Source organism: Filicampus tigris, chromosome 10, assembly GCF_054856515.1.
Source record: "Filicampus tigris isolate MCC_2025a chromosome 10, RoL_Ftig_1.0, whole genome shotgun sequence".
NCBI lineage: Eukaryota > Metazoa > Chordata > Actinopteri > Syngnathiformes > Syngnathidae > Filicampus > Filicampus tigris.
Genome location: NC_141226.1, coordinates 7,796,953 through 7,811,968, shown reverse-complemented (window position 1 = coordinate 7,811,968; position 15,016 = coordinate 7,796,953). Strand labels below are relative to the sequence as shown.

At 41.2% G+C, this 15,016-nt stretch overlaps 3 protein-coding genes across 6 annotated transcripts; 2 read left to right on the top strand and 1 right to left on the bottom strand.

The window, feature by feature from the left end:
- Positions 1 to 508: 508 nt before the first annotated feature.
- Positions 509 to 4,478, top strand: LOC147140614 (transcription factor 7-like 1-C). 2 transcript variants are annotated; one of them, XM_086042377.1, is made up of 7 exons: positions 509 to 572; positions 1,376 to 1,425; positions 1,524 to 1,622; positions 1,705 to 1,861; positions 1,944 to 2,051; positions 2,143 to 2,200; positions 3,668 to 4,478. In XM_086042377.1, exons 2-7 carry the CDS (start codon positions 1,391 to 1,393, stop codon positions 3,787 to 3,789), a joined length of 579 nt encoding a protein of 192 aa, XP_085898503.1. In that variant the 5' UTR covers positions 509 to 572; positions 1,376 to 1,390; the 3' UTR covers positions 3,790 to 4,478. The 2 variants fall into 2 exon arrangements, with proteins under 2 accessions (XP_085898503.1, XP_085898502.1); XM_086042376.1 differs by lacking the exon at positions 509 to 572 and adding an exon at positions 611 to 1,097.
- A 1,167-nt stretch (positions 4,479 to 5,645) lies between these two features.
- LOC147140613 (UDP-glucuronosyltransferase 1A1-like) lies at positions 5,646 to 14,239 on the top strand. Of its 3 annotated transcripts, XM_086042372.1 has the most exons (11): positions 5,646 to 5,730; positions 7,074 to 7,363; positions 7,526 to 7,675; positions 9,021 to 9,084; positions 10,956 to 11,104; positions 11,299 to 11,426; positions 11,792 to 11,885; positions 11,970 to 12,095; positions 12,741 to 12,828; positions 12,939 to 13,158; positions 13,237 to 14,239. In XM_086042372.1, exons 2-11 carry the CDS (start codon positions 7,208 to 7,210, stop codon positions 13,505 to 13,507), a joined length of 1,446 nt encoding a protein of 481 aa, XP_085898498.1. In that variant the 5' UTR covers positions 5,646 to 5,730; positions 7,074 to 7,207; the 3' UTR covers positions 13,508 to 14,239. The 3 variants fall into 3 exon arrangements, with proteins under 3 accessions (XP_085898498.1, XP_085898496.1, XP_085898497.1); XM_086042370.1 differs by having other exon boundaries at positions 7,074 to 7,675; XM_086042371.1 differs by having other exon boundaries at positions 5,689 to 5,730; positions 7,179 to 7,675.
- ndufb3 (NADH:ubiquinone oxidoreductase subunit B3) lies at positions 13,616 to 15,014 on the bottom strand. Its single transcript, XM_086042379.1, has 3 exons — positions 14,919 to 15,014; positions 13,960 to 14,088; positions 13,616 to 13,864 (listed from the first exon to the last, which is right to left on the bottom strand). The coding sequence occupies exons 2-3, from the start codon at positions 14,085 to 14,087 to the stop codon at positions 13,714 to 13,716; spliced, it is 279 nt and encodes a 92-aa protein (XP_085898505.1). The 5' UTR covers position 14,088; positions 14,919 to 15,014; the 3' UTR covers positions 13,616 to 13,713.
- Positions 15,015 to 15,016: the final 2 nt, after the last annotated feature.

The window sequence follows — 15,016 nt, the reverse complement described above, 5'->3', positions numbered from 1 at the left end:
TACCGGTAATTTGTTTTCTGAAATGTACATTTGTTTTGTGTATTGTTACTTTGTTTCCTTAAATGAAAAAATGTTTCTGCTTTCATTTAATTTGTTTTATTAAATTTAAATTCGTTTCAGCATTTGTTAATTTGTTTTCTGAAATGCAGATGTATTTGATTTCATGCAATGTAAACGTTTTTCACAGTCTGTAAATTTGGGATGCACTTTCTAACACCATAAGAAGTTCTGTGATTTTTAATGATACACTGTACAGGAGATGGGTAAATACACAGCACGGATCCGACATTTTGTTTCTACTGTGTTTATTTCCAGTTAGTATGACAATTGCTGTCAGGCAAATAATTTAAGCAACCTATGGACTGGGTTGTGACAGTGAAAGTACATTTATAACATAACTCAGAAAAAAAACCCATTCCTCACTGTATGTGACATTACTGTAAATAAATTGAAACACCCATAACGGGACGTGTATGGTAAAATACGTTGCACTTACAATAGGCCTATCCACAGCCCGGCTATCAAAATGGCCGCCACCTGCAAGTCTCACCACATTGCAATGATCGCACAAGGTAAAAAGAGTTACTTTTTGTGTGGGTTTGATTTACACGTTATTATTTTTTATTTAGGTATTTATTTGTTTTGCTTTCGCTTTACAATTTCGACGCGACACCCACCCACGCTCCTCTCTGAGCCGTAGTTAGTCAGCTAGCTCGTTAGCTTAGCCGTCGCCCGTTACAGAACGGTCAAGTGTAGGATGGGTGCGCCCGGTGACGTAAACCAGAATCTTTGCCATGTAATTGGCTGAATTCCAGGAGCCCTAAATAATATTAACATTAACGGTGGAAAACGTTGATCAAAGACGATTTCGACTCGAGAAGATGCAGACGCAAGGCGCGATGAGCAGCATGGATTGGGACTTGATTTTTGAGGTGATCAACGCCGACTTGGGCTGTACGCCTCCTCCGACTGTATCGCAAACTACCCACCACCTGCAGCCTGAGTTTGTCGATGCCCCAAGCAACTTTGGTCAGACTCAAGAACTTATACAGTTGGCTAACGTGCAATACCAGGGTGTGACTCGTGGTCAAGAACAGGTAGGGAGAAGATTAAATTCGAAGTAATTTAAATGCACTCAACGTTTGGAAGCACGCATGCAAATTTGAGGCAAATAATTCATTAGCTTTAAATTAGTTTAGTTGTTTGTTTGCTTGCTGTATGGTTTGATTGTTTTAATATGCATTTTTAATGTATTGCTTTCTCTAGAATAGTTGATTTCATGTTTCAAACAAATGTTGTATGGGAACTTACAGTTACATGTTATTGTTACTAATAAATTGTTACAAGTAGTTTGATCATTCTTGTTTTTCTGCAGGTCAGTTGGGCACCAATGGCGGTGAACCAAAATCCTGTTGGAGTAATAATGTAAGTAACATACATGTAATGTACACATCATGTTTGCATCTCCACACACACACACACACTTCTTGTTGTCTAACGTGTTCGTCTTTGTGCGTGTGTAGCGATGGACCGCTGTATCATCAGTTAAAGCCTGGCTCCTGCTTTGTCCTTCCTGCAACTCCTCCCCAAAACACAACAAATTCCCAACAAACCTCCAGAAAGTAAGGATTCTTTGCAAAGTGCTTTCCTGGCACCACCACACAGAGGGGATGTGTGTTTTCTTATGTTTTGTTTTCTTAATAGGAAAAAGAGGAATTCAAGACCCCAGGATGTTAGCAGGCCTTACATTAAGAAGCCCCCCAATGCCTTCATATTGTTTATGGAGGAGCAGCGGCCCCTCGTCAAAGCCCAGTATGTAAATAAAGACAGCGCCTCCGTCAACAAGCTCCTAGGGCAGATGGTTAGTGTATTTGCGATACTCGTCCTTATAGCTTGTATGATATTTTAATGCATGTGTGCTGATACTGTGATCATGTTCACAGTGGAAGTCCCTGACGAAGGACGAGCAGCATAAATACTTTGAGTTATCCGAGCAGCTTAAGGAAATCCACACCAGCAAGTATCCGGACTGGTCCTGCAGGGACAACTATGTGAGTCCTATAGTTATTATACAGTGAATCATTAGCATTTGGCTAATGTCTGTTTTGTGTTCACTGACTGAATGTTTTTTTTTTTGTGTAGGGCAAAAAGAAAAAGAGAAAGTGGGACAGTGCAGCTATAAGATTAAACCAATTGACCAGTAAGTTTTCTTTCTGTATTTTCAATTCATTAAAAAAAATACCCACAGCCTACTTCATTAGGTACACCTCAAGCTCCAAAATTCTCTCTTTACAAAGATGAGAATGCTCTGCTTTGCTTTACACTGTGAACAAGGGTTCATTTCATGAATTAGATACTGTGGAAAAACTCATTTTATTTCATTAGTTAACACAATATTAGATACATCTCTCAGTATGATGCATTGCAGTGAACTCTCCGCTCTGGTTGAATCCATGTGACATGGTTTATGGACGGTATGTCTTTATTGCGGCATTGCTTTACATTAGCGCAGGACGGTTGGCCTTTTTAAGTAGATTTTTGGCCAAACGGATGGATGTGTGGCTTTAGGCTGTTCTACTCATCCTGGACAAGCCGTGCAGATCAAAAAGACGAAACATGCTGCGCATATCACATTCACATTTTATTTATATAGCACTTTTCATACATAAAAATGCAACTCAAAGTGCTTTAAAACATTCAAAGCAAAACATAGAATTATCTTCAATCAAAAGAAAAGATAAATTATTTAAAAGTTGTTGAAAGCCAAACTAAAAAGGTGTGTCTTGAGCTTCCTCTTAAAAATATCAACAGTCTCTGCAGACCTGACATCCTCTGGCAGGCTATTCCAAAGGTGAGGACCAAAATGGCTGAATGCAGCCTCGCCATGCATTTTGGTCCTCACCCTTGGAATAAATAAAAGGCCGGCGCCAGAGGACCTCAGGATCCGCGAGGGCTGGTATGATAAAAGCAAATCAGATAAATAAGATGGCCCAAGACCATTAACACATTTATAAACTAATAAAAGTACTTTAAAATCGATCCTGAAACACACAGGGAGCCAATGCAGCAATTTCAAAACTGGCGTAATATGTCAGAAATGGTTGTTGCATATATGACGCCGCACGCATTCTCACTCGTGATTGGTCCGTTATGTCACATTTTGCAATAACGTACACTTTGCCCCGGCTCGGTTCTTCGAGGGCAATTTATTTGTCACCACGGAGGAGAGGATCCACCACGCAGCTTATTGCTGCTGCGAAGCCAGTTTGGCATATGTGGTATGCGTGTGGCTTATACAAGTACCACCTTCGCTGCCACTTTCCAGATTGTTTTCACAATACAATTAAATGCATCGTCGAGTCATTTAGGTCCCTTTGTTGTAGCAGGCATGATATCCGTTGTCGTCGCTGTCGTTTTGATCCTTGCTCAGCAGTAAAAACGCAGATCGGAATTGGCTCTAAAAGGCAGAGGAAATTCCGCCCTACGGTGTCCACGTCAGTAAACGCCGTAGCGACGCCCCCCGACTTGGAGTGAAACTGCAACACATTTTAAGAACAACGCATGTGGGTTGAGCGCGAGTATAAAGGGAAACTGCGTGCGGCATTGCCACAGTTGTCCGCGGTAGTATAATAAAGCCTTAATGGGTGTTTTGCCTTTGTGTTTGCAGAGTCGGCAGCTGAGCTCCCTCTGCTGGACGAAGTGCCGAGCAAATGCATGTGTGCGGCCGAGTCGTTCCAGTCACTTGTCAGCGACTTCAGCATACTGTATGAGGGGTCTGATCCGATCTGACCTGCACCCTTTTCAAGCAGCTAAAAGCCGCAGTGGCGGCGGAAGTGGCCGATGCGTCCTCCCCAACTTCCCGTCCGCCTCGATGCAGAGAGCGAGGTTTCGTTCAACCTGATGACGCCGCAGCTCTTAAAGGGCTGAGACTGACCTGACATGCATGCATGCACTTCGAGCTACTACGCAAGACATTAGTACTGGTGAACACTCCAGTTATAAACTGTAAAGATGACTGGCAGTAATGCTGCACTATCTATGCACTTGATCAATATATTATTTGTAATCTTTTTTTATTATTAAGCTTTTTAATTGCAGAGTACTACTGTTTTTCAAGTCACAGTCTAAAACAGGGATCTCTAACTTTTTTAAAGCCTTAATTTTTTATTTTTTATTTTTTTAGAGCTACTGATTTAATGCAAAGGGCTATCAGCCAACACTTTATTTTTGTAATCTCTGCAGGCATTTAGATTTTTTTTGTAATCTCTGCAAGTATTTTGATTTTCAAATGATCACTTTTACAGCACCATGTCCCATCACTGGCGAGGTATTTTTAAAACAAGCTACGCAGGCACCAGTGGTGACACCTGGTCTAAAATGCTTTACAAATGTAATGCTATCACTTATCTCTGTCTTTTTATCTCTATCGTTTATGGTTTTATCTTTTACATGTTTTTATAAATGTGTTTTGAATTATATTCCATGTGTCAAATTCTTCAACTGGAGTGCATCATAATTTTAAATGACCAATATGGAAACGCTACATTGGCATTACAGAAAATATGTTTATTATTGAATAAAACAGTAAGTGTTCATAAAAAGTTTTTTAAGTGAAACTAAGGATAAATCTAGTCCCCTAAACTTGAAAAGCTAACCCAACACAAAAATGACACGCACACAAAAAACAAGGCTTCAAAGCTTTGTTTCTTATTTATAGGCCCTGCCGGGTTCATCAAAATTGATACAAATTAAATAATGAAATAATGTAGTAGTAAATACATTTGAATATTAATAACATTATTGATAATATTAATATTTTTTGTTAATCCTCTTTATTTCTAGTAGGAATAGTTGTATATTTTCCCTTTCTATCCATTATCCAATCCATTTATTATTCGGATTAAATGCCTGCATGATCGGAATAAAAATTATTCATGTACACACCAGGGGCGGAGCCACTGATTGACAGACAGCCCACCCAGTGAGATTCATGAAAAAAAAAATCTACTTTTAAATATGTTGTAAATTATTATTAAATTATTATTGCATTTGTGTTTGCTGGCGTTTTTTTTTTAATTTTATTTTATTGAATATTAAGAATGGCATAATTGTGGTCTTCTAAGGAAGATCTGAACTTCATATTATTCAGTTTGTCATTTTATCTGAATATACGATGTGTTGGGACAGGGGATTTTTCCAGGCCCACCCATAAAACACGTTTTGGCTCCGACCTGGTACACACCCTCTTCTGAATATTCTGACCCGATCAGACCCATTCCGATCAATACTTTATTCTGAACGAGAGAGGTGGTTTATGTCGATTGTTAATCCGATCGGAGCGCATGAAAACACTCATTCCGAAATTTTGGAACAAACTGTCTTTAGTGCGCGCATCTGTAATTTCAGTATACGCATTTCTGGAAGCTTGTAGAAGCTACGCCGAGCGAGCGAAAGACATGGTAGGCGCAAGACTGAAGTGCATGGTCATAGACTCATAAATAATGGAAAACTTACCATTTAACTCATTCGATCCCAATGACATACATGTATTTGTATGTCATTTCACAATGGGTCTGAAAAAGTCTGGTACTGAATGAGTTAATAAAGCACTAACATTTCTAGTCACCTGACCAAGAAATGCGTTAGAGAGCCTCATTTGAGTGGCTCGTAAACCACGCCCATATTTTGACTTCCTGAATGGAGCGGTCGGCGTGTCGCCTACACCTTATGGTCAGTGGTACACGTGTGTGTAAATGTATGCTTCAATTTAACTTTAATAGAACAAGAGTGTGCACCCTTGGTCGCGCAACTGAAACTTTAAGGGAAGTGGGAATAGTGTGGTGTCCTGTTTGTAGATTAAACTGTGGTGGAATTGAAGGAAAGATTGAAATGTAATGTACTGTGGGGGGTGGGGGGGTGGGGGGGGGGGTGCGCGCGAGTGTGTGTGCGTGTGTGTGTGCGTGCGCGCGTGTGTGTGTGTGGGCGTGTGTGTCTGCGTGTGTGTGGTGCGCGCGAGAGCGCCACCGTGTGTGTCGAGAGTGTGAGAGCAGCGCGCAATTGCTCACTCGCGCATTTAAGAGGGAAATTTGCTAGTAGGACAACTACATGATACCAGTAAGGCACAACTGTGCACAGGTAACCATCGACGCACAAATATTATTTCTTAATGCCGGTTTTTAAATAGTAGGATTTGCAACATCAACACCAAAGCTGTCCTACTTATGTGCAAAAACGCCATACAGAAGTGGAAGGTAGTACGGTAGTAGGGAAAACAATAAGATAAGATAAGATAAGAAGGCCTTTATTGATCCCACAGTGGGGAAATTTTCAGTGTTACAGCAGCAAAGATATAGGTCACACAGGGATGGCGGCATAATGTAGCCATTAATGTATAACATTGACGGCAAACATTCAGGATCAAACCTTAGTCAATATACGCAGTAACATGTGTATATACACATGTATATACACACCAACATACATCTACATAAAAAGTATGAGGAACACTCATTTTAGCCTGTACATAGTACAGAGGAAAAATACTCTAAGTAAGTGACAGTGCTGCAGTGCTGTAGTGAAATGTAAGGAACAGCATTGGATACAAATAAAACTAGACTAACAGTAGTGGGGAATGTTGAGTATTTCACGGTATTACAGTAGTGGGTAATATTGGGTATTGCACGATATGAGCTCAGGTGCAGGACTGCACAGTTGCACTAATGTCCGCCAGTTTGTAGAGACTACACAATGTTCTTGTTAAAGAGTCTGACAGCGGCAGGCAAGAAGAAACGGCGGAATCTCTCCTTTGCACAGCGAGGGTGTAACAGTCTGTCACTGAAGGAGCTGTGGAATACTAGTATGACACAGTTGTTGAACTAGTGTGCCATTGTCTTTCTACTAGTGCACTGAATTATATTAACCTTAATCTGGATCTCAAGGGTATCAACTAAATGCTCACATGGCTTTCCACACACCTGATAATGTTTACGCCTTGTTCTTATATCTAAATAGTAAAGTATCCACTCAGGAAATCAATGACTGATGCCTTATCAAACAACTCCCTCATCTCACAGGGAGGACTTTGAACACACACAACGCTACATATTCACAGAGGAATTTCAGCAAGCAAGACACAGTCGCCTCAGAGAGAATTTCACTTCCCCTTTTTCTTCAACTAGTTGTGCCGCCCAGGCAGGAAAAGACAACAATGAGGAGGATAGTAGTGTGCATGCTCTTGCTGCTAAACATGGCTGATACCTTGCACAAGGTCAGAGGATCTGAAGCAAGAGACAACAATCCTGCAGGCCACACTGGTTCTTATGTGGGGAAACTGCTGGTGATACCAATGGATGGGAGTCACTGGGTGGGTATGAAGGCCATTTCTCAGGAAATGGGTCGGCGTGGACACCAGGTCACTGTTGTGATGCCAGAGATCACCATACTGATCGGTCCAGGGGAGCACTATGAGACGCTGACCTACCCTCTTCCATATGACAAGGCATTTGTTGACTTTGTGATGTCCAAGAATGTAGACGTGCTGCAAAAATCCACGCAGCCTTTCATGGAAAGAATTCAGGAGAAATTCTCACAGATTCAAAGAATTGCTGATTTGCTTCACACCACTGCAGAGAGTCTTCTGTTCAATGCCAGTCTTATCTCACATCTGGCTCAGCAGGTGAGGGCCTTTCAATAAAACCTCACATTGGGTTATTGCATTTTTGCATTTGTGAAGTATCTGCCAAAACTCATATTAGTGGGCTTATACAGCACTCATTCAAAGTTTGGGTGAAATTTCAGGATGAACCTAAATTACACTTTTAACTTTACAAGAGAATTTAATTTGACTCTCTCTGATCTTTAGCATGTCAAACTGTTCAAGTTTCAGTAATTTTGCACGACTTGCTAATTAGTAACAAGGAGCCCGACATCAAAATTGACAACAGGTGTTTGATCCATGTTATTGTTGTTGCAAATTTTGGTTTGTCCCAGCAGGGGTCACCACAGCGAGTCACTTGCATGACTAGTTATGCATGTATGGACCCATACATTTCCTGGTTCAATTAAAATGAGTATTTAAGTCTTCTTCATCATGTTGTTCACATCTGTTGATGTCATTGGCCAAGACAAAGCCTAACATTTGGTCAACAGCACCTCTGCCCTGCAAAGCTTTGAAGAGATGGCAAGCGAAGTGGCCACTGAGCTTAGACTGGCTCAGTGTCATCAGCGCGTCACAGGAAGTTATAGAAGTGGACAGACTTGGAATTGTATTGTTTGATTCATGGATCAAACACCTGTTGGGAATTTTGCCGTTCACTACCTTGTTAGAGAACAGCAAGTTGAGCAAAGAAGTACTTAAAGAAGTCAACCCAAACATATTATTTTCAAGAATATGTTCTATGCAGGCCCACTAGTTGAAACATGGCATTCTGATTAATATTGCGTTTGTGGAATATGAGTTAAGCAGCAAAATCCACCCCCTTTTTAGCCATCTCAGGGGGGCGGCCATTTTTTCTCTTCTGTCTACTGAAAATGACATCACAACTGCTCAGGGCTCTGGTAACGACCAATCACGGCTCAGTTTCAGAAAACAGGTCAGCCGTGATTGGTTGTCAGTCGACAGAAGTAAAAAAATGGCCGCCCCCAGAGATGTCTAAAAACGGTTGGATTAACTCTTATTCCACAAACGCAATATTTATCAGAATGTTTCAACTAATGGGCTTGCATAGAATATATTCTTGAAAAAATGTATGTTTGGGTTGACTTCGTCTTTAAACATTGAAAAGTTGGGCATATAAATTCCAAAATTTAGAGCAGGCCAAATGAAGTTCACCTGCAAATGTTAAAGTGCATTTTAGGTTGAAAATACAACCTTAAGACGAATATCCCTAACTTTTCGTGATGAGTGCATTTTTCAGCCATATCAAGTTAAGTACAATGATGAGGATACTGTAAATTGTTCATAATTTTGTCTACACTGTAATTTTTATGTGGATAACTCTAAACTCTTCCTTATTCCACAGAGATTTGACGCTGTCCTGACAGACCCCATGGTACCTACAGGCTCGTTGATAGCTCGGAAATTAGGTGAATGCTGCAGCACCGGTATATGTTCCGTCCATCCGTTTTCTACAGCACTTGTCCTCATTATGGTCACAGCTGAGCTGCAATGTATTCTGGCTGACTTTGGCTGAGAGGTGGGGTACACCCTGGGCTGCCTGGTTTTCCAGCCAAAAACAGGCACATACAAACAAAACAATAATTCACACTCATTTTCACAACTGTGGACAATTTAGAGTCTTCAAGGAACCTAACACTGTTGGAGAGGACTGAGAAGAGTAAACAAGAATGCACAGCGATGCAAGGCGAAAGGAGGCCAACGGGGCATATGATTACTTGCATGCCAGGATGGACAGTAAGGAGGGAGGGAAGGATATTTACAGGTTGGCCAGGTAGACAGAGAAAGGAAGGATGTGAAGCAGATATGGGTGATTAAGGAAGGAGATGGAAATGTGTGTTGGATGGGTAAAAAAGAATACTTTGAAAATTTGATGCATGAGGAAAATGAGAGAGAAGTTCAAGTAATCGAGGGGATTGTTGTGGACCAGGGAGTAGCAATGATTATTAAAGGGTAAGTTATATAGTCACTAAAACGATGGTCCTGACTTCTGATGACACACCTGTGGAGATATGGGAGCCTCTAAGAGAGGTGGCTGTGGCGGTTTCGACCTGGTTGTTCAATAGAACTCGAGAGGGTGGGACGGAGCCTGAGGAATGGAGGAAAAGCGTGCTGGTGCCAATTCTGGAGAACAAGGAAGAATCGTGCGAACTATAGAGGATTAAAATTGATGAGTCATACGGTAAAGTTAAGCAAAAGAGCAGTGGAGGTTAGAGCGACACTCAGGACAGATGTAAGTATTTTTTGAGCAGCGGTATATTATTTTTCCATGAAAGAGTACAACAGAGGCATTATTTGCCTTGTGGGTATTGATGGGGAAGAAGGATCTGCATTGGGTCGTTGTAGAACTAGAGAAAACCTATGACTATGAAGAACTTTAGTACTGCATACAGAGGTTTGAGGTGCCGGACAAATATGTTAGAATACGAGAGGGTATGTATGAGAGCTGTTGGACTGTGGTGAGGATATCTGTGGGTGTGACAGAGGAGTTTAGGGTGGAGGTCGGACTTCTTCAGGGATCATGTCTGAGCCCCTTCCTGTTTGCAATGGTGATGGATTGACTGAGGTCAGAATGGAATCTCCATTGAGGGACAGAGGAGGGAGAGTAGGGCTAAACTGAGAAGAAAAGATAACAAGGGTGAAGGACTTCAAATACTGAAGATCAACACAATCCAGAGTAATGAACGTGGTGAAGAAGTGAAGAGACAGACTCAAGCAAACTGGAAAGGACGGAGGAAAGTGTCTGGTGTGTTTTGTGATAAAATAACCTCTGCTCATATCAAGTTGAAAGTTTACGAGGCAGTGGTGAGGCCGGCCATGATGTACCAATTAGAGACAGCGGCAGTAAAGAGACAACAGGAAGCAGAGCTGGAGGTGGCGGCCGTGAAGATGTTGAGGTTTTCTTTGGGAGTCACCAGGATGGAAAGGATTAGAAATGAGCTCATCAGAGGGACAGCCAAGGTTCTTGGAGACAAAACAAGGTTGTTTTGGAGACAAAGGTAGAGGGACCAGACTTCGATGGCTTGGACACGTTCAGATGAGAGATTGTGGGTTAAGTGAAGAGGGCAGTTGGGGTCAGAGAGGAGGATGCAGAAATAGGCTGAGATGGAAAAGATATTGCGCTGTGGCTACCTCGAATGGGACAAAGCCAAAGCAAATGATTTCGCCTAACATACATGTTTTTGGAATGTGGGAGGACCCGGAGTGTCTGTAGCAAACGGTTTGGTTTAGATTTTTCAGCGCTATATTTCTCATTAACATGTTTCTGCATCGCTTTCAGGTATTCCCACAGTTAATTTACTAAGGGGAATTCCGTGTTTTTTGGACATGCAGTCTACCGGGTGTCCATCACCGCCTTCCTATGTGCCTCGCTTTTTCACGGGCCTCACAGACAAAATGGACTTCAAACAAAGAGTCCTCAACACTCTGGTGAATACCTACACGCATATGCAGACACACACAATTATGAGCATGTTTTCATTGTGCGCACAGTGTCTGTTGTCTTTCAGATTTAAGTTACAGTTAAAGAATACAAAAACACTATTTGAAAAAAGAGGTTTAATGTGTTTCTTGTAGTAAAGTAGTGTCGAACTCAAGCTTGTTTTCTATCCTGTGTTCTTCAGGTGAGTGCGCTGGAGCCACTCCTGTGCCGACTCATCTATTGGCGCTTTGACCAAATTGCCTCCAAGTTCCTGGAAGAGGACGTGGGTGTAGCTGAGGTGCTTTCGGACTCTGCAATCTGGCTGCACAGGTAATGTGCAAAAGTCATACATCCAGAAGTAAGTAGAATTATGCATAAAAAAAAGGTTGGTATTTGGGATCCAGCCTTTTTTGTAATCTATTATTACAAGTCTTTATATGGGGCTGGGGATACATCAATGTCGTTGGAAGTGTAGTAGTTAATCTTTTGTGCATGTGAATTTCTTTTAGATATTTAAGTTTTTGTTTTTCTTCCAAACTCCATATGTTTTTGTCTTTGGCTAAAAAAGTTGACACAATTACCAACGATTCATTTATATCAATTACCTTCTCACGCCACCCTTGCAATATCTCTGGGTCCCCTATATGGGGTACGCCCCACACTTTGGAAACCTCTAAACAAATATGTTGGAACAGGATTGACTTCACAATGGAGTTTCCACGCCCATTAATGCCTAACATGGTGCCAGTCGGGGGCATCAACTGCAACGTGAGGAATCCTCTGCCTAAAGTAAGGCCTGAGTGTTAAGTTTATGGGTGACTAACTTTAATGCAATCAAATGTTAAATTAATGCCTACTGTGTCTTTGACAAAGGATTTGGAGCCCTGGGTGTCAGGAAAACATGGATTTGTTGTGTTCACACTGGGTACTTCAATGAAAAAATTGCCAAATGAGATAACCCAAGTCTTTCTTGAAGCGTTCAGACAGATTCCACAGAAGGTATACGGTAGTCATTTTGGTAATGCTTTGGTGTGATGAACATGTTAAACTAATATTAAAGAACATATAGAATAATTTAAGATTTCTTTTTTGTTTGTTTGTTTTTTTAAGTTGTAGTTCATACTGCAGCATACTAAATTGTATTTTGGTTATCTATGCGTCATAACCTTTGGAATGCAACTGCAACTGATGGACTTTGTGCAGCCGCACACACTATATAACATCCAGTCAAGATGTGTAGGCTTCCAGCTATGAGAGGCTTTGCCAAAAACATGGCATTTAGGATTAGACTTTTAATGCAAGGTAACTCCATTTTTAGAGGCTCAAAAGTGACAAATGTAATTAGGAGTCCTTTTTTAATACACACTTTTTTTTTTAATCTAAGTGAAAATCATGCTTTACTGGGTTGAGAACTTTATATCAGGCTACAGAAAGTCAGTGGCTTATCTCTCCGACCCAAAAGCGGACTATTGTATTTTCATTTACTGTTGACAAAAATTAAGTTAGCAACTGAAGATTTTCAATTGTAGTGGTCTATAAACGGAAACTCATAAAAGCTCTTTATTGTGCAAATATTTGTGACCTAACCATTATTTCTGTGTATGTATTAGTGCAGTGCTTGACCAAATTTGTTTTCTTCATTAGGTAATATGGAGATATTCTGGACTTGTGCCTGATAATACACCTGAAAATGTAAAGATGATGAGCTGGGTGCCCCAAAACGACTTACTTGGTAAAAAAAACTTTAAAAAACCTCCTGGTTATAACTATATAGATGGATGGCTATCAATCCATGTGTTTTCTTATCGAGTCTAATAATGTCATTGCTCAACCAACATTTAGCTCATCCTGGAGCTCAGGCCTTCATCACTCATGCTGGCTCACATGGTCTCTTCGAGGGACTTTGTCATGCTGTTCCTATGGTGATGGTACCGATTGGTGGGGACCAGCCTGACAATGCAGCAAGAATGGAAAGTAGAGGAGCAGGAGTCGTGTTGGATATTTCATCCGTAACGGCAGAAGACCTGCTGCGGGGACTGAATGAGGTCATTAATGACACTAGGTATGTTTTTTTCCCCTCAGTGTGAACATGTCGGCTTAAATGATTGAAGGGGAATCCAACTAAAGGTCATTGTTTTAGGTACAAAGAGAACATGAAGAGGCTGTCCGCGTTACACAGTGATCGTCCCATTGATCCACTGGACTTGTCAGTGTACTGGACCGAGTTTGTGATGCGGCATAAAGGGGCCAAACATCTTAAAGCAGCTGTCCATGGACTCAACTGGTTCCAGTACTTCTGTCTGGACGCAATAGCGCTACTTGCTACAATTGTGCTGGTTTTTATAGTCTTGACAGCTAAATGTTTCAAGTTATGCTGTGGGAAACTGAGCAGGAAGAGAAAGCAAGACTAGATTAGCAGCTGGAATATCTGATTTGAATGAAGCAAAAAAACAAACAAACAAACAAACAATGCAGGAAGCGCTGCACATTTTTGTGTAGGACCAATAAGTGAAACCATGTGGTGATCGAAGAGACTTTTAATGAATGAATGAATTCAGAATAACATTAGAATCAAAGAAGGTGATATAGGAAACAAGAGTGGGGACTATAGTGTGCATTAGTGGGAACCCTTCTTTGGTGGGAATAGAGCATACTCAACAGCTAGAGCGACAGTAAAGGCAGCGAAGCCCCACTTGAATCCTCTTAGCAGCACATCCGACAGAGTCACAGCACGCGCAAAGCCACCCGAGTACCTCCATGCTTCGTTCCTAAAGGATGAGAGGTATACAGTTGAGTGAGCAATCACAGCACAATCAGATATGTCCCAAGTACTGTAAAACGTCAGCTCTTTGTAAGCGCTCACCGGGCCCATGGGTCTTTGAGACCCCTGGCTGCAAGCCTTTGCTGTGTAAACTCCAGTGGAGTGCCCTCCGTCTTCCACTGCCGCCAGTCTGGCATGGACAACTTGCTGTGGCCATGGTCACCTCCCATACTGAAGAGTGCAGAAGAGCATTTACCTTCAAATCCCAGACTCAACATATCTCCCTCATAGTACAGCGACCAAACGCTCTGTTCTGGATTTTTTTTTAAATAAAATGAATGCTGTTACAATGTAAAAGAAATAAATATTGGGATTTTAGTAAGCCTCGCTGGACTATTATTGCTCCAATCCCGAACAGATGATGGTCTATTTGCTAAACAAAACTAACAAGGAGCTGAATGATAAAACTCCCAACAGGTGTTAACTTTTACTTTTTGAGTGTACGTAGGTATATTGTTGTCGCACATAAAACATGCAGGCAGACAAGAATACATGAATCATGATCTCTCCAACAACTCCAGTTCTTTGACTTGGCCATTACGTTTTAACGCGAAAGTTAGGAGTGTGCACGAACACAACACTACTAACTGTATACCGTCTTTCATTAGGACACGAAAAGAATGGTAAGGACACTAAATTTGGACTTTTGTAAAGCTAGCAGCTAGCACCTCTGTCGTGATTTCGTGAGTTTTATAAAAACTAACAAACACGACAGTTAAACATCAAGTGAATGACACAACGGCTTATGCATATATATATATTTTGATTTCAATCTAAATAACTGAACTCAAGCTATGGCTTTAAATATATTTAAAAAAAACATTGGCGGAACCTAGCGTTGCATGCCATCTGTGGCTATTCGTTAGCAATAAATTGCAACATTTTTCGGGAGTACTAAACAACTTATCGTTATCAGTAAAACATTGCTACAACATGTCGCTTAAAGAATTACTGGCGCGGTTATAAGAAATGTAATTTTGTAATTAAAATCTCAATTGTACCTGGAACCTGTGTTGTGACCTCTGTTTCTGCGCTGTCACGACAGTTTCTATCGCTCTGCGGCAGAAGTATGGCAAGTGGTTCGGGACAAAATCAAACG

Excerpts from the sequence above, each read along its gene's own strand:
- LOC147140614 (XM_086042376.1), top strand. The coding sequence starts at position 882 with ATGCAGACGCAAGGCGCGATGAGCAGCATGGATTGGGACTTGATTTTT. Across the intron at positions 1,862-1,943 it reads ACAAGCTCCTAGGGCAGATG|TGGAAGTCCCTGACGAAGGA; the intron begins GTTAGTGTATTT and ends TCATGTTCACAG. Across the intron at positions 2,052-2,142 it reads GGTCCTGCAGGGACAACTAT|GGCAAAAAGAAAAAGAGAAA; the intron begins GTGAGTCCTATA and ends TTTTTTGTGTAG.
- LOC147140613 (XM_086042370.1), top strand. The coding sequence starts at position 7,208 with ATGAGGAGGATAGTAGTGTGCATGCTCTTGCTGCTAAACATGGCTGAT. Across the intron at positions 9,085-10,955 it reads GTTGATAGCTCGGAAATTAG|GTATTCCCACAGTTAATTTA; the intron begins GTGAATGCTGCA and ends CATCGCTTTCAG. Across the intron at positions 12,829-12,938 it reads GCCCCAAAACGACTTACTTG|CTCATCCTGGAGCTCAGGCC; the intron begins GTAAAAAAAACT and ends ACCAACATTTAG.
- ndufb3 (XM_086042379.1), bottom strand. The coding sequence starts at position 14,087 with ATGGGAGGTGACCATGGCCACAGCAAGTTGTCCATGCCAGACTGGCGG. Across the intron at positions 13,865-13,959 it reads CTCAAAGACCCATGGGCCCG|GAACGAAGCATGGAGGTACT; the intron begins GTGAGCGCTTAC and ends CTCATCCTTTAG.